Source organism: Scleropages formosus, chromosome 1 (assembly GCF_900964775.1).
Source record: "Scleropages formosus chromosome 1, fSclFor1.1, whole genome shotgun sequence".
NCBI lineage: Eukaryota > Metazoa > Chordata > Actinopteri > Osteoglossiformes > Osteoglossidae > Scleropages > Scleropages formosus.
Window position 1 is genome coordinate 44,417,267 of NC_041806.1, and position 27,963 is coordinate 44,445,229.

General features: G+C 49.5%; 1 protein-coding gene across 13 annotated transcripts in view; it reads right to left on the reverse strand.

Moving 5' to 3' along the window:
• epb41l2 (erythrocyte membrane protein band 4.1 like 2) overlaps positions 1–27,963 on the reverse strand; it is a 62,892-nt gene that overhangs the window by 8,009 nt on the left and 26,920 nt on the right. For 8 of the 13 annotated variants that reach the window (XM_029251746.1, XM_029251793.1, XM_029251783.1 and 5 more), the window contains exons 4-14: positions 24,884–24,988; positions 22,784–22,826; positions 17,265–17,340; positions 16,365–16,583; positions 14,374–14,461; positions 13,132–13,284; positions 12,384–12,481; positions 10,587–10,759; positions 6,936–7,042; positions 3,518–3,577; positions 722–880 (exon numbers count right to left, since the gene is read on the reverse strand). In XM_029251746.1, the coding sequence (XP_029107579.1) occupies positions 722–880; positions 3,518–3,577; positions 6,936–7,042; positions 10,587–10,759; positions 12,384–12,481; positions 13,132–13,284; positions 14,374–14,461; positions 16,365–16,583; positions 17,265–17,340; positions 22,784–22,826; positions 24,884–24,988 (1,281 nt within the window). Of the gene's footprint in view, positions 1–721; positions 881–3,517; positions 3,578–4,308; positions 4,345–6,935; positions 7,043–10,586; positions 10,760–12,383; positions 12,482–13,131; positions 13,285–14,373; positions 14,462–16,364; positions 16,584–17,264; positions 17,341–22,783; positions 22,827–24,883; positions 24,989–27,963 lie in introns of all 13 variants that reach the window. The other 5 variants (XM_029251776.1, XM_029251787.1, XM_029251789.1 and 2 more) reach the window with 3 other exon arrangements.

A 27,963-nucleotide genomic window follows, 5' to 3' on the forward strand; every position in this document is an offset into this window, starting at 1 on the left:
GGTTCGCCGGCGGACGAAGCAGGCGAAGGGGTGCCGCCGGCAGGCGCCTTCGCCCCGCGGGCTCTGTTTGAGCCCTGAGCCGCCATGACCGCAGCGCACATTAACACACGCTCTGCAAGAGCAGCGAGCAGCACACTGCGATCATCAAGTCATAATAAGCAAACCTAGGAGGGAAAGGGTGGGGGGGGGGAAAAAAAAAAAAAACCAAACACACCTCGACCGCAAAAGTGGTAAAATCATCAAGTTGAAACAGATAGGAGACACGGCGACATGCAAAGGGTTGGAATAAATCACAGCATGGCCCTGTTGTTCACTGGAGACAGGATATGCCACGGGAGGAAGAAACGTGTCAGTGACAGAGGGGACAGCTGAGCATCATACTCGCGACAGCGGTAAACGGCACCGCCTGGAGCAAGAAAAGGTCCAGAGAAGCCCGGAAATGGCAGTTGGGATTATGGGAGATCCCACTTGTTGTACCGAGTGCACCTGCCCCCACACACACACACACACACACACACACACACACACACGGGTCATGTTTTAGCAGTAAAGGGCAGCAGTGACTGGGGCTGGAGAACAGAAACAGAAGGTTAATGAGATCAGAGGGGCAGGGAGAGGGGAAAACAATCCCAGTTGCCACGCTGGAGGAGCCCGGCCTCGGTGAGCGGGGCAGAGCAGCATGCAGGCCTCGCAGGTGGGCAGGTGGACGCCGGGCACCTACCCCTTGGGCCTGCAGGCGCAGGCTGGTGGCGGGACTGGCGGTGAGCCGCTTGTCCCACTGATCGGGGCGCGGCTCGGGAGTGGACTCCATAAAACTGCGCTTTAACTCGCTAATGCTAGCCTGATGTTTCAAAACATCCTCCTGGGTCTTATCCAGGTCCTGGAAGTGGGTCGCGTCACCCAGAGTGTCGGGGGAGTGGGGTTGGGGGTAGCCGAGGGAAGACAAAACGGGGAAGAACCAACAAGTACATTAGTGTTTAAATCCCACAGTGGATGCCGAGCCTCACTGACCGCCGCTCTTGCGCAGCTGCACACCCCCCAGCGGAGCAGCAGGTGGCATATACACAAGAAAAGAATGATTCGTTTTTTCCTTCTTTACTTCAATCCCCAACTTCAATTGCACTTACGAGCGCTTTTTTGGCCAGAAAACAGAATCGGCTTTAATAAAACGCGTGGACTCTTGTCAGCGTCAGTGAGACAAGGCTGGCACATGAGTTCAGTTCACACAGACACCTGCGCATCAAAACGATGAAATGTCCAGTGGGCACACGGAGAAATTCACACGTGAAGGGCACTCGGGAACATAGTAGTTAAGGCTGTGGCAATCTGCTCCGAAGGATGTGGGTTTCAATCTCCCCTACTGTTGCAGTACCCTTAAGCAAGGTACTTATCTTAACATCGCTCAACTAAAATTACCCAGCTGTATAAATGGGTAAACTGTGTTGGAGAAAAGTGTCTGCTAAATGAATACATGTAAAGCCATCCGTCTTGCTGCAATGATACTGAACTACTCTAGGAATTTCTCATGGAGCACCAGGCTGGACGGATCCGCTGCCGGACCACGGAGAGCAAGTGTCACTTCCTCCGAAGTCTGCAGGACACACTCTGATGTCTTCTAGCAGCTCTTCTGCTTCTTCTGGATGTTCTCCCGAAGCACGGTCACATAGTTGGCAGCCCGATGCCAGGTGACTCTCAGCACAGGGTCGTCGACCAGGCTGTGAGGGGCGGTAACTGGAATGGTGTGGCTCACACACCGCTGAGCTCTTGTTCCCCATCATCCCCTCTTAAGCAGCACGGTGGCACAGCAGGCAGCACTGGTGCCTCGCGTCTCCCGGGTTGTGGCTTTAGATATGGGTTCAGGCTCCGGCTCAGTCTGCATGCAGTTTGCATGTGCTCCCCGTGTTCGTGCCCCAAGGACATGAGGAAGAAGGCACTTCTGTACCCCGCCTTAGCACGTAGTCCACTCCAGTGGTTCCTATGAGCGCGTTCCGATTTGATGGTACTTATCCTAAACTCCTCGTATCCCTTCTGTCACGCCCTGCTCGGTGCAACGAGGAGCACCTGCGGCAGATCAGGGAACGAATGCATAAAAGGGCGCTCCGGAGCACGCTCAAACGCGGAACCTTGCTCAGCGTTTGATCATTATCCTCGCATGCTCCTTGACTCCTTACCTTTCCTGTTCCATCCGTCCTCAACCCTGTTCTCCCGTCTCCCTTCCCTTCTCTCTTTGGATCCCTTGGTTTCCTCGATCTACTACTTGTCTCATGGATTTCCCCTCCGGTAACGCTTGTGCGTCGGCTACCCTCGGACTGTCTTGTGACCAGGGCTTTTGGATTCCCCTTCTGAACCCTGACGCTCCGCACTTGGGTCCGACGGCTTCCTTCCGTTGTGACATCATGACGCCTTCTTTGGTTGTACAGGTGGTCTTCAACTTTCACAGGGTTCTTTTTTTCCTGTTATCATAAGTCATGAACCCCCTTATACTGTATTATATAAACCATAATAATACATAAATAATTAACATGCATGAATACTACACTGTATAATAGGACTTCCGTAATATCACACGCTACTGACATTAAACTAATACTAAAAAATGTAAAATACTGTATATAATACCGTACAGTATTAAATTCTCACTCTGAACGATTATTTTCACCTCCATTTCGGAATCTTTCTTTTGCTTTTAAAAAAAAAAAAAAAAATGACAAAAAAGAAGAAAAAAGGACACTGAAAGGGAGCCACAAAGAAAAAGTTTTGTAAATAAAACGCGGCTGGTAATATGCAGAGTGACTGAGTCGACAGATGTTGTACAGCAGGTGGAGCGGTTGTCTACAGACGATACGACAAAATGTCGAGACTCAAAAATAATATCATGAGGTTGACGACACAGCCGTCGGTCGTAAGCCCGGGTTGCCATTAAGTTTCACATGTGGTAAGCTGAGGACTGCCTGTGGTACGAAATAATGATGAAGGGATGCACGATTTTTATTGGTTATGCTCTTCCATACAGCTGCGTCTTCGTTCTTCGTCCTCTTCCTCCTCAGATGACCCCCCCTCCCAGCCAGCTGTCAAGCCCCCCCGAAGGTCACCGGACTGTCAAGTGCGTCTTTGAGAGCCAACCTGCCCACTTCTCATTGTGATGCGCAGGGTCTGAGAACACGCGGCTCTACGCCACGAACACAACGGTAAGAAATTAACAAAGCGGAAACTGTGGCTAAAGGACCTGTATTAGTGTGGTTATATCTATATGCAAGCAAATCATCTGCAATCACAAAGAATTCTGCGCAGATTCATCATTTCACACTGGACGGCGCGGCTGGATTCGTTGCCCCTGCGCGCACGCAGCGATCGGCACCCGGGGCCCAGCGCGTAGGGGTCCGGCATGCAACCCCGTCCCGCATGCACATCATGCAGCATGTTGGAAACACAGAGCCAGAGAGGGCGGGCCAGCCCAGGAGAGCAGGCATAGAAGTGCATTCTGGGAGCCTCCCAAGGAAGTCGCCATCATACCAACCTCCAACATTAAATTGCTATGTCTGACATATATATTTTCCCCCTGCACTCTCAACTTGCTCTGTGGAATCAAAAACCAAAGAGATGTTTGCAAACAAGGGGATGCCAAGCGTACACAAACAAGACACCAAAAGGCCCGCAGACACGCGGTGCGGTTAAGGACAAGGGTTGCACGCAATGGAGTCTGGGAGTCTGACCACACGAGCTCTCCACGGGGGAGGGGGTGGTGTAACCTAATCCACTGAGCCAATCTTGGTGAAAGAAGCAAAGATGTGGGCCAGCACGTGGCATAGTGGTTAGCGCTGCCATCTCCACACTTGAATGAGCCAGGTTCAAATCCCACCTACTGCTGCACTACCCTTGATCAAGGTAAAAATGGCCCAGCTGCATAAATGGGTAAATCACTGTAAGCAGCTTAACATTCGAAGTTGCCGTGGAGGAACGCGTCAACTAAATAAATGTAAAAGTGCACAGGGCTAGGTGAGCCGGCCCCGCGCCGCGAGCCACGAGCCACACCCCAGGTTGAGCACTGCCCTTACCACACTGGGGATACCCCTGTGCGGCAGTGCGGGACAGTGGTTCCCACACACGCTGCGCGCCCATGTCCTTAACGTGAAACCACACATCACGAGGTCCATCAAAAAAAAAACAGCCGCGGCGGCGCTCAATGCACCAACAAGCAGAAAGTAAATAAATAGAGAAAAGAGAAACAAGCAAAACAAAACACAAACCGAACCACACAACAACGGCATTGAGCACCCATGTAAACAAGCGAGCAAACAATCAAAGGACCTTGGGCTGCTGAGGACCATCCCGACCTCGATCGATCTGCCGCAGCGCGGGGGGGAGGGAGAAAGGACATGTTAGGAGAATAGAGGACAGAGCTGATGTCACCACCCCCTCCTCCCGTGCCTTAGTCACAATTTCACATGGACACGCTGCCCCTGGCCTCACAGACCTGCCTGCGCTGTGCCTCGGTGCCGCCGCTGGGCCCCTCTTCCGCCTGCGGTGCCGCACCAACGGCTGGAGCAGCGTGTTTGAGGATGGGGGTGAGGACGTGGGGGGTGGCAGGGGACGCAGACAATGGTGGAATGGACGATGCGCTTGGTTGGCGCAGCAGCTGCGGGCGGTTCGATGAGGGGCAATACAGCGTGCTGCGCTCACCTGGCTGGCCGACCACGCTGTGCTATGATAACCGTGGTCTCAAAACACCGCGCCGTCCGGTCACGTCTTCTCGTATTCTCATATCAAAGTGGACTTGGCTCACGGGGGGGGGGACTGACTCAAACAAGTTAACCTTTACCACATTAAACGATAATTACCAGGGGTCACAATTATGGCTTTACATTTTATAATGGATGAATTCTTGGACAAATCTTCCTACGAGGCCTACTGTACCTGACACTGAGCTAAGATTACTTTATTATTTTAGAACGGATCACACACACGACAGGTTAATTCTTCATAAGTCTACGGATGGGAAAGGATGTCTTATCTAACAACTGGGGAAACCGATTAGAAGGAGAAACGGGAGAGAAGGGGAACGAGGCTCTAAACGTGGCGTCGGGGCTAAGAGGACGAACGGAAGCTCTTCTACCATTCGGGGGAAGTTTTCTCGGTTCACAGAAGGTTTCGCGGGGCGTCGGTGGAGAAACGCAGGAAGAAGGGAAACATAACTGGGGGCTTCCATGTAGATGCGGTGGAGGAGCAGGGTGTCAGGCTGCGGGGTCGCATACATCTCCCCGCTGGATGTGGCTGTGGCTCTGGCTCTGGCTGAGGGCCCCTGCAGAGCTGGGGCGAGGGGGCCCCTTGGGCTCCAGGTAGCAGAGGGACAGCGCCAGCGGCACGGCCAGGCTGAGGGCCAGCGGCAGGGACTCGGACGCGCTCAGCAGCACGGCGAAGATGAGCAGGAGGGAGGGCACCAGGGAGGGCGAGGTGAGGGGCAGGTGGCGTTGCAGCACAGCCGGCAGGAAGGAGGTGCAGTCCTCGGGCAGGCTAGGGAAGCTCAGGTAGCCGTCCTCGTCGAGCAGCGAGGGGGGGCGCAGCCCCTTAAGCAGACGCAGGAGTGAGAAGCCCAACTGGGGCGGGACCTCGGCGGGGGCCGCCGGCTCCTCCTGGGGCGGCTCGGCGCCGAGCGGAGCAGCGGGGGTATCCCCCGGCCCCTCGTGCTCGGGAGCGGCTAAGCTCTCGTCTTGCTCGGTAGAGCCAAGGTGCAAAACACCAGGAAATTCGCCCTCGAGGTGGTCAGCCCAGGATAGGGCGTCATCCTCCGAGATGTCGGAGAGGATGTCTAGCTCGGAGATTGTGTCCAGGGTAGGGGGAAAGGATGAGATGGATGAGGAGGAGGGTGACAAAGGGAACATGAACATAGACTGTGGAAGTGACCATGCCCCCCACCCCAATAGGACAGAAAACAAAAACAAAAACGCAACAGGGACGAGAGTTCGCAACAAAATCCATGCGGTGAGCAGGGAGAAATTTTTATTTTTTTTAAATCGCAACCAAGAATGTGCATGAGAAACGAAAAAAAAAAAGAGCACAGGGCGAGTGTGCAGGAGAGGAAAGGGGAAGAAAGAAACACAGCATTAGTCAGTGAAACATCTCAGAGGTCAGGAGTGCGCAGCAAACGCTCAAGAGAGGGCAAGCTGAAGGGAAGTGGGGGAGACGGCCGTGGGGGCGCGGGAGGAAGGGAGGGAGGGAGGGACGTTTGGCCGGGGGGGGGGGGAGGGGGCACGGATTTCTGCAACACTGCAGCCGAGGCCACTGGCGGTCGTTCCCAAAAATCTGCAGGAGGCTATTCGGGTGTGAAACTTTTGCAAAGATTAAGATAAAAAGCCTCCAAGCAAAGCGCTTCTCACATGTCACTTCCTCTGAACAGCTCCAGCGGACCTAGCGGTAACCGCGTCCAAAATGTACTGACCGTCTGCAGGCGATCGGGGTATGTCACAGTGCACCGGCACCGCAGTCGACAGAGAACCAGGTAGGTGTAGAAGGCAGCGCTGCGACACAACCGAGACGCGATCACCGCACTTCTGGGCTAAACGCTCAGGTCGCCCACCCAAGGTGTGTTCTCTTTGCGCAGCTTACACAAGTCTCAATACACTCTTTCACGGCGAACTAGTCGACAATAAACGTCAAATGCCCTTCGCTGGAGGGCCGCGGAGGTGTCGGCTCATCAGGGCTGCATTACGGCAACTGACCGAAGCAGTGGTGTTGGTGCGTGTTTCGACAAGGACGCTCGAAGAGGACACTTCAGTCAGAACGAGGGGCAAAGCAATTTTTTTCCAAGGCTACGAATTTGACCTTGTGACGTTCCGTCGCTGCGCGCGCGCGCACCGTCCGCTGCACCGTGATGTCCAAGGACCTGTGGAGGAGAACGCATGCGCCGAACGGTGGAGGAGAGGGCGTTCGCCCCTCACCTTGGAGTCCGAGGAGAGCTCCAGCGCGGGCTCTCTGCCATTCTCCTTGTCTCCTGCTACGGACGAGTCGCCCCGGAGGGCCTGGTCACTCACACTGACCACAGGGGCTGGAACAAGAGCAGCAGAGCCATTAAAACCTTTTGCAGAGACCGGCTCCTCAACTTATAAAAGGGACCGAAAATCTGTTCGTAACTCAATTCGTTCACAAATCCAGACAATATGTCACAGTCAATAACAGCTTAAAGCTGATGAACATCGATTTATTCACAGGTTCTGCATAAACCTCAGATGAAAGTACGATGAATAAAAAATACGCTATAAGACTCAACAGCTTATTAATGTTGAGCCACGTTATAAGTCGAACTAATCTGAAATAACGGAAAGTAAAAAATACTTTGTCTCCCCATATTCATATTTAATGCATCACATTGAGGGGTTTTTATGCTGTAAACGTGTGCAACGTTCCTCATCTTGATTTTGATCTCACACACACCGGCAAAGAGCACAACAGACACAAGCCGCAGAAAGAAGCGAGGTCAATTAATCTGGTCCTACACTTCTGTTTCTCATGCCTGAATGGGGAAACGTAGGTTTTGTTTCTTGTGCAGCAAATTTTTTTAGAACGGAGAAATTTTGAAAAAATGCAAATAAAATAATGAAATGCGTATCTTCAAAATTTGTAACTCAAACATGAGATCCCAGCGTCAAGCAAATCTCTTCCATTAACTCATGTTGCTGAGGCTTTTTTCCAAAGTGACCTTATCATGTTAAGGTACCTACAACTATTTACCCATTTATACAGCTTGGTAATGTTACTACAGATGTTCAAGGTAAGTACCTTCAGGCTTACTAGCTAGAAGTGGGATTCAAACTTGTAACCTCCAGGTGCAAAGCCAGCAGTTCTATAGAGTACACAACCATTTTAATAATGGTAAGATTTAAAGGTGGAATGTTGAATATAGTATATCAGTAGCTTAATACTGTAAGTCGTGTGAGAGAAACATTTACCTGCTGAATGTGTAACGGTAGTATAATGTGTTAAAAGTCCTTTCGAAGGAAGGTGTTTGGGAGTTGACACTAAGCCATTTTTCATGCTTGTTCAGACCCTTCACAGTACCAGGCAGTGGGTCACACAGCAGATAGGGGTACAGATCTGCAACCATATGGTTGCTTGTGTTGCTGTTGATGAATCATATTCTAAATGGCTCTATCAGCTCAGCTATGACAATAACAGCATGAGTAATAAGAGCAACACTGTGTGTGTGTGTGTGTGTGTGTGTGTGTGTGTGTCTCACTGGATGTCTAGGAAGTGCTACTGTAGCACAAGTCTGGCTCTTCCTCAGTGCGTCAAACAATTATAGTAAAACAATTTAGTGATGTTAAACATTTTTTGTCAGAATAAGCAAATTAAACTGTGGTAATTACATTTACATGTATTTGTTTAGCAGACACTTTTCTCCAAAGCGACTTCCAATGACCTCTATGTAGTGTTATCAGCCCACACACCTTATTCACTGTAGTGACTTTCACTGCTAGATACACTACTTACACTGGGTCACTCATCCATACATCAGTGGAACACACACACACTCTCTCTGTCACTCACACAGTATGGGGAAACCTGAGCAGGATGTCTTTGGACAGTGGGAGGAAACCAGAGCACTCAGAGAACATGCAAACTCCACACAGACTGAGTGGGGATTGAACCCATGTTCTCTCTCACCACCCATGCGCTGAGACAGCAGCGTTAGTTGCTGTGCCACTGTGCCTCTGTATTAGACTTCTGGTGTCAAAATGGGATAAACGAGCGGAAGCCCTGCTGCTGAAGTTCTGCAAGGTATTGGTAAAGGTACTGGTTTGAGAAATACCGCAGTTAAAAAAAAAAAAAAAAAGAGAGCGCGCGCAACTCTGTTTCCCTTTGATTGAAAAGCATGGGAATAAGTTAGATAAATGGTCTTAGCAGTGCGGTGGGGGGTCCGAACTGAACTGACTCGCGAACGCTTCAGAAACGTACACTAGATGGCATAACACGAGAAGAAGAGGATGGTAAAAGAACTGATGCAGATGTTGCATTCAGCGCTCGCCGGCGCTCCCGTACCACCAGGTGGAGCGAGTAACCCGTCCGCAGCGAGCGAACGGAACGGTGCTGATGCAACCTGGTCACGTGAGCGCCCGGACACGATCACCCACAGAGGACCAGCTGGAAGCGTGAGAAAACACACACTGGACCTGCGCTTCGCATAAGGCCTGCACTGCACCCACTATGATCAGAGAGAGCACCGGTTCGCTGCTATGATCAGGAAAGGTCAGGCAGCGGTAACACGGTAACACAGTTATTCAAATGAGCGGGACACACAAACCCACAGCTGCTTCACACTGGAACAAAGAGGGCGCGTAGAACGTGTTGTTAAAGAACGACTGGTGTCATCACAGCCCCTCGGGATCAAGCACAGAGCGGATGTTCCAAACGCAGCTCGATCGATTACGATGACCGTGGAGGGGAACGGAAATCTACCTGGACAGACACGGTTGCGCCTGTGCAAAATCGTTCAAATGGCGCGGGGTTCGAGATTTCCGCCCATGCCAAATACCTCGCGTCCACATTCCAGCCCGCTCGTACGCGTGTTCGTCCCCGTGGTTCGGAACGGCTCCAGCTTCCTCGCAAGTCTATCCCGGCGAAAGGAAACAGACGCCGAAGCCATTTCCTGTGTCTCTGCGGCGGAGCGAACGTCCCACGTCCACACGACTGCGGGCGGAACAGGGCAGGAAAGGCGAATCTAAATGATCGTACGTAGGGTTGCGTTTCGGTAGCGACCAAATAGTTTGTGTTTTAAAAAAGGGTCAACCAAACAACTTGGCAAAGATGGAGGAAGAGGCCAAAAATACCGTCTTGTGTGGGACAAAGAGCGTTCGCGAGGCAGGCGGACGCGCCAAGTCACGCCGGGGGCAGATGTTTCAACAGACCTCTTGTTGCTCAGACAAAACGTCCTTCTCATCCCCGCTTCTTCGGTTTCCTCTAGCTCGTTTTGCCTGAAATTCCGCGTCGACGCGACTCAATCTGTCAAATCCCAAGTGAACGGCTAATATGTTTACAAACCAGTGGCAATGCACTGGGCGTCAGAAGTGCAGCTAGAACGCATAAAAATGCATCTAAATTATATTTTGACTTTTGTGGTTTGTGTTCATCTGAAGCTCTTTTAATGGAACACTAACTTTTCTCCAGTTATGCTTGAGCTGTGACCACTCGCTGGCTGTTTACGCTGAGAAGGGATGCTGTTCACCTATCGGCCAGCAGGTGGCACAGTGGCTAGAGCTGCTGCCTTTGAACTCAGAAGACCTAGGTTTGAATCCCTCCTCCTGCTGTAGTACATGTAATAAAAGTACTTACCCTCAATACAGTAAAAATTACTCAGCTATACAAAAATGGGTAAATCATGGTAAGATGCTGTGTCAAAAAGCATCACCTAAATAAATAAACATACGTAAATGGTGCTCGAGAACAGGAAATGTAGGCTTGTACGGCTTCAACTGCGGCACTACGGACATCGCAAATAAACGCTACTTCACATCACCTTCTTACAACTTACTCGTGTGTGTGCGCGAGTGGTCACTGAATACGGACTGAAGTTTAGCGCTGCGTGCGAGACCCACCTCCGTCCAGGCTCCGGGACACCCGCTTGCTGGAGGTGCGCTCGAAGTATGGGGCTGGCCTGTCGATGAGGCTGCTGGCCTGCCGCGTCTGAGCCTGTGTGCGCCCACTATAGCGGAACTTGGAGCCCAGGGTGAGGAAGCGGGCTTTTGGGGGCTGCTCCGGGGTCACCAGCCTTGGGGGAGGACAAATAAACAGTGTCAATGCCCACCAGTTGCTCCGGTATTTACACACATACTAATCTGCCCTCGAGACAGCCTTTCTGACACGTGAACCCTCGTCCCCCTGCGGTCCACAGGGTCAGGATGCAGACGGGGGCAGGAGACAGGCCTCACTCGCACCACAGCGTTCCGCATGAGCGGCCAGGGGTTCCCACGGCCACCAGGCAAACAGGCCACAGCGGAGAGGGAAAGGGAGAAGGATTTGGGTCGTCAGAGAGCGACGCGGAGAGGCCTTTCCCAGGCTTAGACAACTCCAAAGTGCCGCCGTGCGTAGGGGCCCTCAAAATCTCGGAGGCCAAAAACCCGCCTCTCTTCTCAAAAGAACTTGACATTCTGACATCATACCTCACGCTCGTACCCGAGGCGGTTCCGATCGAGCCACTTGGCTGACGCGTCACTCAAACAGAGCAATCTGCATACATCTCTGAGCGGGCAGGACCGCTCAAAGCCGAGAGTTTTCATTCAAGAGACATGCTTTAATTGGGCCAATTTTGAGTTGCCTCGACACGCAAAGGAGCCCAACGAGAGAGGAGGATGAGGCCTGAGGGCGTTTCGCTATTAGTGGCCGGATTAAGCTCCCGATTTCGCTTGCGTCTTCGGCGACCGCGGCTCCTCTTCACCGGCCGGCCAAGGAAAAGAGAAAGATTAAACCAGAGGATCCCCACTGCAGATCTGCTTCCAATTTACCGTGGGTCAACACATTCAACGCTATCTGTCAGGAAAGGCACCGAGAGCCAGGCGGTATTTGTTTCATACGATGTGTTCTGCAGCCAGTCGAGTGTGGGGGGGTGGGGGTGCATCTTGCTGAATGACGACAAAAACAGCTCTGGGGTCTGAAAACTACAAGAACAAAGCGCTCGGGTCTGACAAAAACACTAGTCACTCTAACTCCGTAAAAGGACATTAAACGTTTACACGTTTTTCATACTCCACCATGACATCTGATCGCTTATGACATGAATGTGGCTCACGGACAGGGTTTAACAGCGAAGATCATTGCTCCATTACGGAGGGAGTATTTCGAAGTGCACAAAGTGCCTGAATAAATACACAAAAAAGGAGCTGTCAACGAGACTCCGGCCCACTGTGGCGCTGCCTTTCTGTACGACGGAAATTACTGCGGACCCGTTTGTTTACCAGAATCCAATTACAGCCTTTAGCAGAGCTTTTATGTGAAGGATTGTTTTTAAATGTTTTTTTTCTTTTTCGTCCGTGCGGGCTGGACACGGGCTGTTTTCATCCCATTCAAAACTTCAGCAAGTTTATTTCACCCGGAGAAAATACTAAATGTTTTGTCTGGTTAAGAATCCTAAAACTCAGTTACATACGCAGCTCTGCGGCACAAAGCTGAGCAATATGATTGGCCAGTCAGGAGCACAAAGGAAGGCGATTGGTCAGTCGGGAAAACAGAACAACAGGATAGGTCGGTCGGGTAAATAAAGCAATACGATTGGTGAGTAGGGACTACAAAGGAATACAGTTGGTGTGTTGAGAAAACCAAGCAATGTGATTGGTCAGTCAAGTGCTAAAGTAAAACACTGGTTAGTTGGGTACACAAAGACAGTAGTAGTGCGTTACCTGAAGAAAGTGTGGTGCTCCACGCACACTTTCCACAGCCTCTTGGCAGAGCGATGGTTCGGCAGCTTGAAGCCAACACTGCTCTCGAACTGCTCCGTCTGGAACACATTGGTGATGTGATTTGTCTTCCGCTGCAAGGTGCTAAGCCAAAAACCACAACACGCTGCCTAAAACAGGCTCCGCCCTGCCAGTCGTCTCTGCTTTAAACAAACTTGCAATGCCAACTGTGCAGACCTCGTGTGTACTTTGCATCTTCTCCCTGGGGTTTCCTCTAGGGTGCTCTGGTTTCCTCTCACAATCAAAAGTTCCAAATGAATGGATAACTATAAATTACCCTTTGAGTGTGCGTATGACTGAGTGTGTGTGTGTGATTGCAGGGTGTGTTCCCTGCCCCACGCCTAATCCTTCTGGCGTAGCCTCGGGACCCTCATGACCCAGCACTGGTCAAGCGGTAGCATAGTGGTTACAGCAAGTCACAGGTTTGCTCCTGCTATAGTACCCTTGAGAAAGGTGTTTACCATAAACTAACACAGTAAAAATTACTCAGCTGTATAAATGGATAAACACTCACTTTAAAGGAGACCATCATCTAAAGAAATTAACCTAAATGATCGATGGTTAAACCACAGCTCTCTGCACACGGTCTCCCAAAAGAGTCTCATCTTATGAAAATAGAATTAAAGAGCTGACCTAGAATGCAAGTTTCTGCCCCCACAGTGTTTTGGGGACTTACCTCACACTCGCTTACCTCCCCAGGCCTAATTTTGATGTAGAAGTTGCTCCGCTTGTAGGATATCTTGAGGATCTTTGGCCAGGCGAAGCGGTTGATCCGCAGCCTGTCCTTGTAGACAAGGAGCCCGTTGGCGCAAACCCCCAGCATGATGTCCACACCCTCGGAGTCCTACAAACGACACGGGTTACACGCTTGAGGGGGCAAGACGCCAACTACCAGCAGGTGAAAGTACTGCGGTGCCCTTGAACAAGAAGATGCTTTGGCTGGACTGTTTCAGCGCAGCCTTGTAAAGAGATGAAACTAAAAGCAACACAAGTTAAGCAAACAACCGTTAAACGATAAAAAGGGGGAAAAATGACAACAACTACTCCTTAATGGAAAACTATTTTCCATCTTTCATCATAACCACGTAATTGGTTAAAGGGGTCATTTCATTATTTATATACCATCATAAATGCCCTTTAAAGCAGGCCCACTCTGAATGCTGTCTGAGAGTACTATTGATCTCTGACAGTAACGCGAGGGGAAATCGATCACGCCGATGGACAACGGAAAGTCGATAGAGACAGCTGGGTGGCAACATACTATTTTAGCGCATGGCCTGATTTCAACCATACACAGATTTAATGGAGAAGCAGATGTAATATTTAAGAGACACATTGCGACTTCGCTAAACAACATTCATAATCTATCCGTATGTTTCATTAGTTAAAAAATGTTAAATTATAACACAAACGCAATATTACTGATATAGTGTGTTGGAACCCTTAAGTGTGACATCTAACCTTAACTGCTTCAGTAGAAATCAAGGTGTAAATGACATGTATAATCCACACAATGACAGTCACCTTGGGCTGTAAGCGTAGCAATGTGTCCAGATCCCTTTCCATGAGTTCACACTGTATTCCAGAAACACAAAGCTCACATTTCATGAGCTGCCGATATGCAGCACTGAGTTTTAAGGCCGTCTCAGTCACGTCAGACCTTCACAGAGCGGCGGCCAGATGCACAAACTTCCCCCTTCAGCAAGGCTCCCCTGACAATCCCCTGAACAACCCCCAAAATTTCCCACCCTTGGAAACGACTGGCAACATCTGTTTGCGCAGCTCATCCAGATGGGTTACATTTCCGGCAGCGTTCTGCCCATCAGATGACGACTCCCAGAGAGCCTCGCAAAGCCGTATTTCCCCGCAGCTCATTTTCCAGATATGAGCCTTAGATGTGTGTTTTTCCAGCGAGAAGTAAGCAGTGATCTACCTTGGCATGGTGCAGGTCCACCCCGTACATGGACAGCTTCTTGGCATTTTCTAGAAACTGTGCATCTGCTTGAGCTGGCGTCATACCCCTGTTGACAGACAAAGACCATCCAAGATCTGAGACAGAAGACACGGTGAACCACTGGCGTTGCAAACGCTCGGTGCTTCAATTTCCACGACTTTAAAATATCTCACTTCAAAACTGCCTTTTTCAATACAGAAAGGCTTACATCACCTGACAATATTGCCCTTTATAAAATGCATGATCTGGCATTAGAAACCAGCAGCAAGTAATCTGGAAACTCTGCATTCTTTAGCGGTGTTTAGGGGTGCTGGAATTCATCTTTTCAGACAATTCCAGGTTCTTTGGAGTTTCAATAATGAGGCACACAGGGGCTTAAAACGTGGTTTATTACAGTTTTGCAGAATCTCCCTAGATGTCATTCCATCCCCTGCCCGGCCACAGTCTCTTCAGCGCGCTTATATACCACCCCCTTTATCTATCTGAGGCTATAAAACAGACCATCCACAGAGGATCTTGTTATTCCAGAAATTTCTACACCAAACAAAGGAAAAGGAAGGCACCAAGGATAAGATGGTATAAAAAGAAAAGGCATAAATGAATACCGTAAGTGAAAAAATATGATAAAGAGCAAGTAAATAATAATTAAAAGTAATTCATGACCATATAATGAAGAGTAAATTACAATGTAAGCGTGAAAAAGATTCCGTATGCTCCAACATTGCATTGCATTGAGCTGACGTTCCTCCCGATGCCTCGGTTACTGCTCAGCCACGATGCAGGGAGGGGAGAACAAGGGGTAACCATTTCCATCACAATCTAATTACGCTCAGTCAGGTTTTTAATCTCTGCTCAACTTCCCCACAGTGAGGGCAGGGAAAGGAGACCTACTGTTCCCCCTCCACTGACTATAAAGTTTTACTATATCCCTCGATTTTCCTCCTTCATCCCCCTCTTGATGGTTTTGTTGTGTATTCCACATTATTTACCCACTAGAAGGAGTTCCTTTTTGTTTGTTCAACTCTAAACCGTTTCCCGTGTCTATGGGTTCGAATCCCATCTCTTGCTGTATGACCCTTGAGCAAGGTACTTACCCTGCGTTGCTCCATTAAAAAAATACCCAGCGGTATGAAGGAGTGAGTGAATAATTAGTACATTACAAGTCGCTTTGAAGAAAAGCAGCAGCTAAATAAGTTAATGTAAACTCACTTCAGCAACCAGCTGCATCGCTAAACACCACTTCCCCTCCTTGTACCTAGTTTCAGGTGGAGCCAAGCAAAGATCTCTTAAACCTCGTCAGAAAAAATGGGGCCCCGATTCAATTTTATGACCACATGCCTTATTTTCTTCCAGCACGGCCCACGAGCAGTCCCCCACCCTCAATGACATAAGCTGTTGGCTCGGGTCCGGTCGCCCCGCAGTTGGATGGGAATCGTTTGCTTGAGCTACGTTGACCGCTAAACCCGACTCTGCTTCCCTCGGTCGGGGTCAGCAGCTGTCACCCCACCCACAAAGTTTCCTCTTCCTTTGATTGGGAAACCAAGGAAACATGAAGATACACATTGGGTCCACCGGCGTTTGTCGCACACGGAGACCCACCGCACTATGTTTGCGTTTGACCTTTCAGATTATCCACAAGCACAAAAAGAGAGGCATCTGGAGGAATTACAAATAAACCCTCACAAAATGAGACTTCCTAAAACCTCTTTAACATTTACATTTATTTATTTAGCAGATGCTTTTCTCCAAAGCGGCTTCCAACGGACTCTATGTAGCGTTATGAGCCCACACACCTTATTCACCACGGTGACTTACACTGCTAGATACACTACTTACACTGGGTCACTCACCCATAACAAATCCCCCTCTTTGCCTAGGTTCTCCAGGTATGGCTTTCTGAACCATGCACAGCCCACTCTTCCCAACCCCTCTGCCTATAGCCCCAGCAGCTGCTGAGAACAGCCCCTTACCTGTGATTTTTGTGTAGCTCCACCACCTTCTCCTCCATCTCCTTGGTCTGCGTGGGGGCGAATTGGAAGTCGCTCAAGTACTCTAGGCGGTGCTCGCTGGGATCGTAGTCCCCCAGCTCCGCCTGAAGGGTGTAGGAGCCCAGCAAGGAGTGGGTTACGAACGAGCAGGGCAGGCGCCCGGAGGCGATGTCCTGGCGGAGCTGAAGGCACAGGAGGTATCTGCAGTAGTGGAGCAGGGTAGAATACACGGGTCAGTGGCGGCAAAGCAAGTGTGATGTAAAGATCTCGAGTTAAAGAGAACAATTTGCGTAAAAAAATAAAGTAATATAAAAAACATCTAGGGACCGTTCGTTCTCTTACATCACACCATATTCCTGAGTATTTCATTCGACCTTTGACCTCAGCCCATAACCCTGCTTCCAGATCCTCGTGAAAAGCCCGTGGGGGCGGAAGCAGGACCACTGTGCAACCGGGGGAATCGGACTAAGTTTCCACTCGCTGCACGCAGGACCCCACGCAGCTGCGTAAGAGGTTAGCTGCCCTCGGCTCAATAACAGTACAGCTAATTTGCACGTGTCCTGCGAAAACACACCCCCTACCTTAACCTGAGATCACTCCAGGTCAATGCGTCCACAGAACGACTGTCTGCTTTACCTGACAACAAACCTAACGGTAATTATTCAGCTTCACCGCGTATTTTCAGTGCGATTTTACCCAGGTCTACAAAAGATCTACAGCGTCCCCGCCGACAACCATGACAAAACATGCAATAGCCGCAGATCATTCCTTGACCGTCTTCCAAAGCAGAGTATCTTTTAAAGGGGCGATCCGAGGAACGCGGTGGGCAATAAAAAGTGAGGGATGCTTATAACGCTGGATGTGTGACCATGTCGACTGTACCTGGTTATATCTTCTGTCAGCTGGGAGGGGTCAGGTGGGTAGAATTTGACGTTGAAGGCAAACTGCCAAGGAGAGTCTGTAAGGAGACAAGAAGAGGATGTCAGACTGGACAGAGAATAAAAGTACGAGGATGCGAGACCAACTGTACGCCGAAGAGCGCAAACACAGCCTGCATATAATGAGATCCATGCAACGAGAAATCACCATAATGGCTTATGAAACACATACCATTCCTCAAACATCAGGTTTACTATTCAGTACAATGGCATTTTGGTAACGAATGATGAATGAATGAAAGAAAGAAAATATAACAACAGGAAACAATACGAACAAGCTAGAAATACTCATTTTTGTCCAAGAACCATATTTTCCATATGAAATAATGGCAATTCAATGCCCTAATAACAGGAGTTCATCTAATGGTGGTTTCAAGGTACAAAACAACCCCACTGCATCAGGAATAGGAGTTATGACAAGAATAAGAAGAAGTTTTAACTCCTCTATATTATTTACCAATCAAACTGGAATAAATTACACCTAACAGGGCAAAAGAAGAGGACTAAAATGGTCCGGCTAAAGAATAAGGTGCTGAGGGAGAACAAGATAAAATGAGAAACTCTGAGGGGCACAGAGGATGCAGCAGCTGCAAGCAATTAGACGCAAGCAGCTGCTTTGAAGTCCGCGCTCTCTGGAAAAGCGGTTAAGGGTTCACTGGTTTGTACCGCAAGTCGGATGCCAGACAGCATTACACAAAGGAGCCACAGAAGAACAGGTCCTCAAGCCTTCGATGAGCCGCTGCCGGCACACGTCTCTGTGACCATCTGCTTGTCACTATTAGGTGCAAACTCCAACTTGTCCAGCGTCCCATGGCAAGCATGTGCACAAACAGTGGTTTTCACCCACGGTCAATGCCAGAGAACAATGCGTGACCATTTATTTTCAGTCCCCGCTGGGTCTCGGCCCAAAAACCACAACAAAGACAAGACCGCACTGGAATGAGACTGCGGAGGCTGTCCGGGCATCTCGGCGACGACACGGGCGATCAGGCCACGACTGGGAGACGTTCCTGCGCTGTTCTGCCCCACATCCACGTGAGCTATTTGATTGGTGGTGCATGAAGCCTATTAGGTTTGCGGAACCCATGACCCTGCACCCACAGGGAGGGCCAGGGATAAACCCACTGCGTTTGTGTAGTCTAGTTCTGCCCGGACTGATTAAAGAGCACAGGGAATAGGTGGGGGTGGGGGGTGAAACTGCACATATCTGGAATGTTACACAACGCATGAGTGGATGAATACACAAAAGCAAAGGCATTAGAGAGACAGCGGTCCGCTCTGACACGACCGATAACAAAACATAGGTCCGCAGTCGTTTCAGGGCTTAGGTTCAATCCCCTATTCAAACAGAGTGAATAACAAATTAAGGAAAATGCTGGTCCACCTGAACAAGTAAAATAAACAGACTTTTGCACGATTGCCATGTGAAGCACCGGTGTAGCCCGACTACGCGAGCAACCCGTGTTTTCAGGACAGGCTTAGGACCGCTGCCACCCGACTTGGACTAGCAGTTAACAATAGTCAGCGATTGAAGTGGACTTTTTTTGCACCAGCAGTTTAAAAGAAAGAAAGAAAGAAAAAAAAAAACTAAAGGAGCACCGACAGCAGACAAAATGTCCAGGACTGAGACAAAGACGTCGTAAACAAAAAAATTAAACCAACAAGCAAACAAACAGACAAAGCTGCACCGCTGGTGCTCGTGCCCCCAGGTCACAACTCTTCACCCGTCACTTCCGACTCCCTTTGGCTCCGCGCGCGTTGCCGGGGTGCGCAACCGGCCAGCGATGCAGCGAGCCAGGAATTCCACGGCACGTCGAGCTTCTTCCAATACTTCTGTGCCCAGAGATGTGGGCGAGTTAAGAGCTCCTCATGGCTGCACGCGCTTCCTTTCCAAGAGAGTCGGACTGAGAAGCCAACGAGGCCAAGGGTTCAGGGCACGCGCCGCTGCAGGGGAATGTCATCTGGGAGGAATCCCAGGCACGAGGCGGACAATGAGGCTGCAAACCCGGCGGCTCGCGCTCAGCGGCCGCCTTCAGCGACCGTCTTGCGGAGGCCAAGGCGGTCAAGTCGACCGCATTGGGACGGTCAATGCACGGGTCTGAAGAGAGGAAATGATACGTTCCTCTCCGGTAGGAAGGATGAGTAAGGGGAAGAGAAGGATGAAGGGTCGCTGGCCCAACTTTCCAACACTGGAAAGACAGAAGTGGAAAACAACATGCATCTGGGGTCAGGTGCTGCGTACTACTTCCGCCACCCTTCCTCCTAGCGTGACCTCGGCAGTGCCGCCGAGCCGAGGCCTCCGCCACAGCCTGCCAGCAGCAAACATCCACACGTCACCAACGGCAGCGTTCGCACTGGCGCGAAAGTACTTTTGTTTAACAACGTGTGCAAAGGCAACGCGGTCTTTGCCCTCCCTCCACTTCCTGTTCTTGACGCCGGTGGCAAAAACGCCACTTTAAGACGAGGCGGTGAAGGTGAGGACTCGTTGAGGTGTCGCAGTGCTGCAGCGGAAAGCGGGTCGCGTCTGAGAGGAACGCGTGGCGGTCAGGCCCTTAGCGTACGCGTTTTGATACGAGAAACGCTGCCTTGAAGCGAGCGGTGGGGATGCGGGCAGAGCTGCCCCCTCCCCGTGCCCCCAGTTTGTTTTTCTGTTACCAAATGTCCTTGAAATGTTCCAGCGGCTGACTCACACGCCGCGCAAAAGGGCATCCGGGACCTCAACCCAACATGCCATCCATCCTCCCCCGAGCAGGAGCAGAAAGGAGCGCACACCGGAAGTTACCATGCTGGACTTCTTTCTAAAGAAGGCACTAGGTCGCAGCAGAGTTCAGAGCCACTACCCTGCAAATGAAAGACCCAGTTTCAAATCCCAATTCCGCAGCAGGACCCTTGGATCAAGGCACTTACCCTGAATTACTCCAGTAAAATTACCCAGCTGTACAAATGGTTGGTGGGCCCCTTTCTTAAGAACTTAACTGGGACCAAGAGTTTATTACTTATAAGGGGATGCAGTGGTGCAGCAGGTTTGGCTGGATCCTGCTCTCTGGTGGGTCTGGGGTTCGAGTCCTGCTTGGGGTGCCTTGCGATGGACTGGCGTCCCATCCTGGGTGTGTCCCTTCCCTGTCTAGCCCTGCGCTCTACGTTCGTGGGTTAGGATCCAGTTGTGTGTGTGTGTGTGTGTGTGTGTGTGTGTGTGTGTGTATTGGCCCAGGGCCTCATCATCCAACTCCACAAATCTACCGTTCTAATTCTAGACACAGAGAACAGGCTAGAAGACATCCCCTCCCTCTCCTTGGTGAGCCGGGATGCCTCGCGCACATGCCCGCACATTCTGAACCCTCTGCCTGGGCATTTACGACCCAATGTAAATTAGAAAGCACAGTAATGGACTGTGACCAGAGCTAGAGTAGCGTGTTGACAATCGTAATAGTTGTGATCGCTACTTGCCAGCATACTGGGAGAAGCTTGGCACTCAACTTGGATTATGTGCTGCTGAGAAACAAATACTAAAGACTTCTCAAAAAAGATTAGTTTTTTTTTTTTTTTTTATTTACACCAAAAAGCTCATTACTCACAAGTTCATAAGTAAGGGACCCCCTGTATTTGTAAGTAGCTTACTACATAAACCTAACACTGTTAGTGGTTTTGTAGAAAAAAGCTTCATCTAAATGAATTAATAATAATAAACAATAAAGACAGCAGCTACGAGTCTCAGGAGAGACGTTGATGTTGCACCCTTGAGCGCGGCACTTAACTAGAGTTGCTTCAACAGATACCGGTCCGTATCAATGAGAGTCGAAGGTATTAGGAGTATCTGCTCACGATAGAACAACTAGAATCATGTAAGACGACCCAAAATGCATTTTGTGTCCATTACTTAAGTGCGTTTCACACTGATGCCATCATCTTCATGGGAAGGAGTGAATTACTGCAGAACTTCTCCAAAGTATGACTTCATAACAGGGCGATTTCCTCGGCGTTCGCGTCCCGGCCCTACATCATTCCAGACGATGGGAATTTAAGTACCTCTTCAGTGCTAATCTTCACTTCTAAAAAAACTGTCTTAGACTGTGTTTAATCTGGGGGGCGCAGAGGGTTTCACTGGGTCCCTCTCTCTCACGGGTCTGGGGTTCGAGTCCCGCTTGGGGTGCTTTGCGATGGACTGGCGTCCCGTCCGGGGTGTGTCCCCTCCCCCTTCAGCCTTGCACCCTGTCTTGTCAGGTTAGGCTCCGGTTTGCCGCGATAACCATTTTGTGTGTGTGTGTGTGTGTGTGTGTGTGTGTGTGTGTGTGTGTGTTTAATCTGCCGGGTGTAACTGGCCGTTTAACTTCTGAAGAAACACCAGAACATGAGCCTTGTATCCAGCATAAAGGGTTTATAATTCAAACAAGTCCTTAAAACCTCTTCTTGTATCATCAACATCAGAGCTCATGGGTTCGCTGAGACAACACAGCTTGCACGCTGCTGGTATTGTAATTATTATCGTCATTATTAATTCATTTAGCCTGGGCTTTTCTCCAAAGCAACATACAATGTAAAGTTTGTGTTACTCACAATGATTTATTCATTTATACAGCCGAGTCCTTTATAACGGAGTCAAATTGGGGTGAAATCCTTGATCAAGGGCACTTCAGGAGGGGGGGGATTTAAACCCAGGAATGAGCAAGACGGTTCGACAGAAAGATCTTAGTAAACTAGAAAGTGTACAGGGTGTACAGTCTGAACTGAAAAACAGTAATAAAAGAGCATCATCACTACAAGAACTGGACGAGAAGCAGAAGCGGAAAACAGAAACCCGACTCCACTTGGTTAATAAGCTCTTTCGCTGTTTGGACGACACATTAATGTACTTCAGTCCCTGGCCGCTCGGGCCGAGGTCCAAGGCGCGAGTCGGCCGCCGCTCCAGCTGCACCTCCCCTGGACCGCCGCCCAGCCGCGAGCCCCCCGTTGATGATGTAAACAGAGCTGGGTGGCGGCTTGGAATGTTAAACAGCTGGCCTGGCGACGGACTCCTAACCATCACAGGGCCTTGGACCACAAAAGGCACAACAAGCTGTTGCCATGGATACAGCGTAAACTCCACCCCTTATCAGAGCTGGGTTATGCAATACGGGAGCAGCTGGGAAGACCCCACGATATGTCCTCCGCCTGTTGATCCCCAACCGCAACGTATACCCCATCTATGATGTAATCATGGCAAGCAATTTGCCAGATGTGTGACACTCAACGCCGGCACCGATGAACAGATATGTGTAATGAACAAGAAATGTGTAACGGTAACTCCTATGGGCAACATGTAAGGCTTTGTTTGTTTTTAACATGTGCTGTAATGGTCTGTTTGAGTGAAGTGCAACTCCAGAGGAACAGTTTTGCTTGGCTGTAGTCGACATGCCACGAAAAGCCAACGGTGCAACGCGGGGTGGTCCTTCGCTTCTCGTCACAGGAGCGTAACAAACAACTTACTTCGAATCTGACGTTTGATCTCCTTCGCGGGATCCAGCCAGCACTACAAAGAGAAACAAAGCAGACGTTTTGTCAGCACAGAAATGCATGTGCAAGCTGAAAATGCAACCCAGATACATACACCTAAAATTCCTCGTTTCAGCTGACTGACTGCTAAAATTTCACCCTGGAAAATTTTTTATCCCTTTTTGTGATCTCAAAACTCGGGGTCTATAAAGATTATGAAAACAAGCCACTTCCACGTGAACTTTTCCACACAGCGTATGAATAAAGATGCCAAGCGGGATCTTTAATGGTGACTCTGGGGGATTAGAGCAATAAAAGGCAAAAGTGACGTCACGGCAATGGCACGCATGCCATGCTCCGAGGTCAGCAGCCACGGACATCGAGTCCAGATTTGGGCTCGCTTCCCTTCTGACGCGTCCCAGCTGACATTTTTGCAGCTGGGGCTCGCAAAACAACCGCAGGTCTGTGCGGCTCCTACATCCATGACGTCCCGATTGGCGTAAACAGGCACCGAGACGCTGAATTCCGCTACTGTGCACAAAAAACACACGCACTGTTAAAGCACCAGCTGAAAACCCAAAAAGTGCTTATAACTGTGTGGCTTGTGTTCGCATTTCACTATGGATCAACCCTAAATTACCAGGTTCTCAACCCCTAGCCAACCCCACCCGCTTATAAAGATATGTAAACGTGCCTATAAGTTTTTGGCAATAAACTGATAAAACACCCAAAAGCACCTTCCAGCTAATTTTACCGCACTAGTGTATTTAAGGAAGTGATATTCATTCTTCCATCATTTGTCAGTAACTGCTTGTTCAATGAGGGGTTGCCGTGGTCCCAGGCCTAACCTGGAGGCATAAAGTAGGGAACACCCGTGCTACGGCACCCCATCACAGGGCAACACACACCTTCGCACACGTTCATGTACTCACTAGAGGTAATTTAGAGTCACCGGTTTACCTGGAACGCATGTCTTTGGACTGTGGGAGGAAACCAGAGCACCTGGAGAAAATCCACGTGAACGCGGGGAACTCGGCAAGTGACATTTTTTCGAGCGCGACCACGCGAACCCCCACGCCGTGGTTCCGTTTACAGTTTTTCCGGTGTCAAGAACCGGGAAGGCTGCGGATCGTTAGCGCACCAGTGTATACGCGAAGGGGACGGAGAAGCGCGTCTCCACTGCTTTGTGACACAAACAATGAGAGCAGTGAAGACGACGAAAGAACACTGCGGCGTGGGAAGCCTTACACTACACTCACATTATAGGGCTCCGCTATTATACACAGATATGAAAACTTCACAGATGCCAGTCAGAGGCATCATGGCAAATACTTGGCTTTACTACGTGTCGCAAATGTCTCCCACACAAGGGATCAGTTACAGCTTAACAGGGGATCATTTATCGCCAAGCTGACGTTTATGGATTACTTTGGGCCTATTCAGATTTCGCAAAGGGTACTTTCAATGCTAATCACACCATCCATTAACTCCAGTATAAAGACTTCTTATTCGTTACTTTGCATAATTCGGTTTCCTACTGCTACCGATTGTGGTCTGACCTCGAAATAAGTCCGACTACACGACGACCCCGAGGGAATATATCGGAACGTACAAAATGCAACAAAAGCGACGGCGGTCCTCATTATTGAGGAGGACACAACGTACCGATTATCGTCAACACGTGCTTTTCACGATCGTCATCTTTATTTTAAGGCATCCTAGAATTAAATATAAAGCGAAATCCTGGAGGGCAAAACACCAATAAGATAATAACATGGAAAATACGATTATACTGATACTAGTTGTGCTGGACTTTATGACCATTACATTACAAGGCACTTTTTACATTTATTCATTTAGCAGAGGCTTTTCTCCAAAGCGACGCACATCTCAGAAAATACAATTTGTGCATTATATTAGGAGAAAGGGAGACACAGCTGCAGACATGTGATTATTAAGGAAACCTGGTTAGTTTCTTTCCACTTTATGCACTGATGTTCATCGCATGCTTTTTTTTTTTTTTTTTTTTTATAGGCATGTATTCCTGTACAGTGAAAGACTAACTGTCATTAGGCAATAAACTGCATACTCTACCTTTTGGTCCGCAGCGTCCTTGTAACTCAGTCCAAAATAGTCCTTCTCCAGCAAATTGAGGTGTTCGCACACTTTGAAAAACAGGAAGTGTCCCTTCGCCCGTTTCTGTGGGGGGGGAAGGCAAACTGACATTACTCACTCAGCACAACAAACGCATTCCACGAAGATCAGCTGCAAACGTGTTGCGCATCATTAAGTGAAAAGGGGAAAAAGAATGGCGTTAACATTTTTTTTAAACATTCTTCTTATGAAAGTGCGAGGGCGCGCTATAACCTCGCCCAGGGCTACAGCGGCCCTCCATTTCTCCTTGCATAGTACATATCCTCCATTCCTTTTCAATAAGCAGTGCAGGGTCCCGGTGGTCTGGCATCTATCCTGGAAGTAAATGAGGCAGGGAACACCTTGGATGAGACAGAAGTCCATCACAGGGCAACAATATGACACACCTCACCTTAATAATATTACTTTGGTTTGACCATAGTGAGGGCCCCACCATGCCCCTAGGCCGTGTAATCGGGGGGGTGTCGGGAACGTGTTTTGCAAGGCTGCTCAGCTCCGACATGAAGACGCGCTGTGTCGTACCACCCCGGACCCCCCCCCCCGCTCGATCTAACTGAGTGGAAACACACAAAAAAAAAAAAAAGACACTTGCGGGCAGGTCCCCTGACCCCCGTGGAATGCACGGCACGTGCGCAATGTGTCACGCTGCCCCCACCGGGGACGGGCAGGCGACCCACCCTCAGACAGTCCAATCCGCAAGACGTGTAGGATCAGAATCGTAATAAAAACCTACAAAGAACACTGAGCGCAATCCTTCGAGGGTTGGGTGGGGTGGGGTGGGGTGGGAGGGGTCAACATGGAGATTCTTCTTCTCTGTCGCTGGACTTGAGAAAACGGAAAAATGCAGGGCATGCCGGTGATGTCACACAGTCCCCAAAGAAGCAGTTGGGCTCCCAATCGCCCCGTTATTGATCCCACAAGAGGCCATTCTTGCCTAGGAGCACATCTGCATCTGACTCATCCGACTTCACCCTGGCTCATTTCAATTTGTTCCTTCAGCTGAGACTTTTCTCCAAACTGATTTACAATACGTTACCCATTTATATAGCTGGCTAATTTTTACTGGAGCAATTTAGGGTAAGTACCTTGCTAAATAGGGTACTAGGGCAGGAGTTAAGATTCAGGCCTGTAGCCTTTGAATCTGGAGATGGAAGCTCTAACCACTACACCACCTGCTGGCCCTTCCAACAAAGAACCCCAAGAAGCTCATTCAGAACCTCTTTGTCGCTCTCTCTCACACACACACACACACACACACACACACACACACACACACACACACACAAAATGTTCTGCTCATTTCAGTCTTGGGATGGGAATGTGGTCATAACAGGGTTGGTTAATGCAAATTTCATCTAACACAAGTAATGGCAAGATGTGCGGAAGTTATTGCCGGCAACATTCTTGGACTCTGGGCATTTATTTCAACTGTGTAACAAGGGTCAAAATCAACGCAAAGATTTGAAATCAATTGTTTAAAATCGATCAACAGAAAATACCTGTCACCCAAGCTAATCTCAGCGGTATACCTGGACCGACGTGCTAAATTTACCGCAACACAACTTCTCTGGTTGCATTCCTGGCTCCCCGCCGCCAGTCCAAGTGTGTATTTCCTATCGGCAAGTACCGCACCGCATCAATCCCTGCAAATCATATTAACTCCAGCGCAACGATCAAAGTAAACTAATCTCAGCAGAAAGAAAATTGGTTTTAGCCTTAACAAGGCACGCAAACAACCACTGCATTCTTAAATTATCAGCCGTTTCTTTCGCTTTGTTGCCTGTCTTTCCAACCGGCCAAACAGAAACACCCAGGCCACTGCGGAAATGACTGGTAAAGCCCTGTCGGACACATCAGTCGGCGAGGCCTGCCAGGGCTGAGTTCATAACCGTGTTCTGATCGCCCTTCACTTGGGGACATTGCTGTGTCACAGGCACTGGACTTCAACAATGTAAGACTCTGGAGACCTTGACATGTCTCTTCATCAGAAAGGACAAAACCCAATTTTGCACTTGACGTACAAAGCAGAGAGATCCGAGTGTCACTCCTGTAGTATATGTGATGGGGAATAAGGCATCTGCTGCCGTGGCCCTTGGGAAAGGGTGGGAAAGCAGACACTCCTTACATGCGTGTGGAAGGTGGGGCATCAGTCCTGCAGCAACATCTGCGATGGTTCCAACTTGGATTGGTACTGTGAGTGACTCACGACCACACCGTTACGCTTTGTTTGTGAAATGATCGAAAGCAGTTAGTCTATCCCCGCGGGGCCTTCTGAGAATCCCAACCCCCCAGAAAACGGCCCTTACCGGCGCATCAGCGTTTCTGGAGCTGCACGACAGGCCGGATGTGTCCAAACAGAGGAATGAGCTCCAGGACCCATTGGGATCCACTTCAAAACGCTGGTCCCACTGTGTCCAGCACCCACCATCGCACACCCGGGGACTCGAATACAACCCAGGGACAAGGTTTGAAAGGGCAAAGTCAAGAATTTTGGCATCTTCAGCCAGAAGCAGAGAGCGGGTGAAAAACGGCAACAAGCGATCTGAGAGCAGTGAGCACAGGATTACAGAACCAGGTCTTTGAGGTCACGACACTCCAGCACATCCAAAAAAACAGGTGCAACTCCCTCAAGGAGAGCTCTGCGAGCACCAGAATGGATCGCTGAACGATCTCGCTCTATACAGCACAACAACAGCAACACGCAGCACCGACACCTTGGTCAGCCCCTACGTCACTTATTTAAAGGATTCCACTGGGCAAACATTCCTATACAGGTGCTCCTCAACTTACAACCTATATTTATCGATTGAGCCGAGGTTTTTCTCCTAGGTGCCTTACGAGTATTTACTCATTTATACAGATGTGTAGTTTTACTGGAACACTTTAGAGTAAGTACCACACTCGAGGGTACTGCGGCAATAGGGTAAATCCGAACCAGCAAGCTTCCGAGCCGAAGGCAGCAGTTCCAACCACTACGCTACCAACTGCACTTGACCCATAAAGAAAGAACAATTAACATG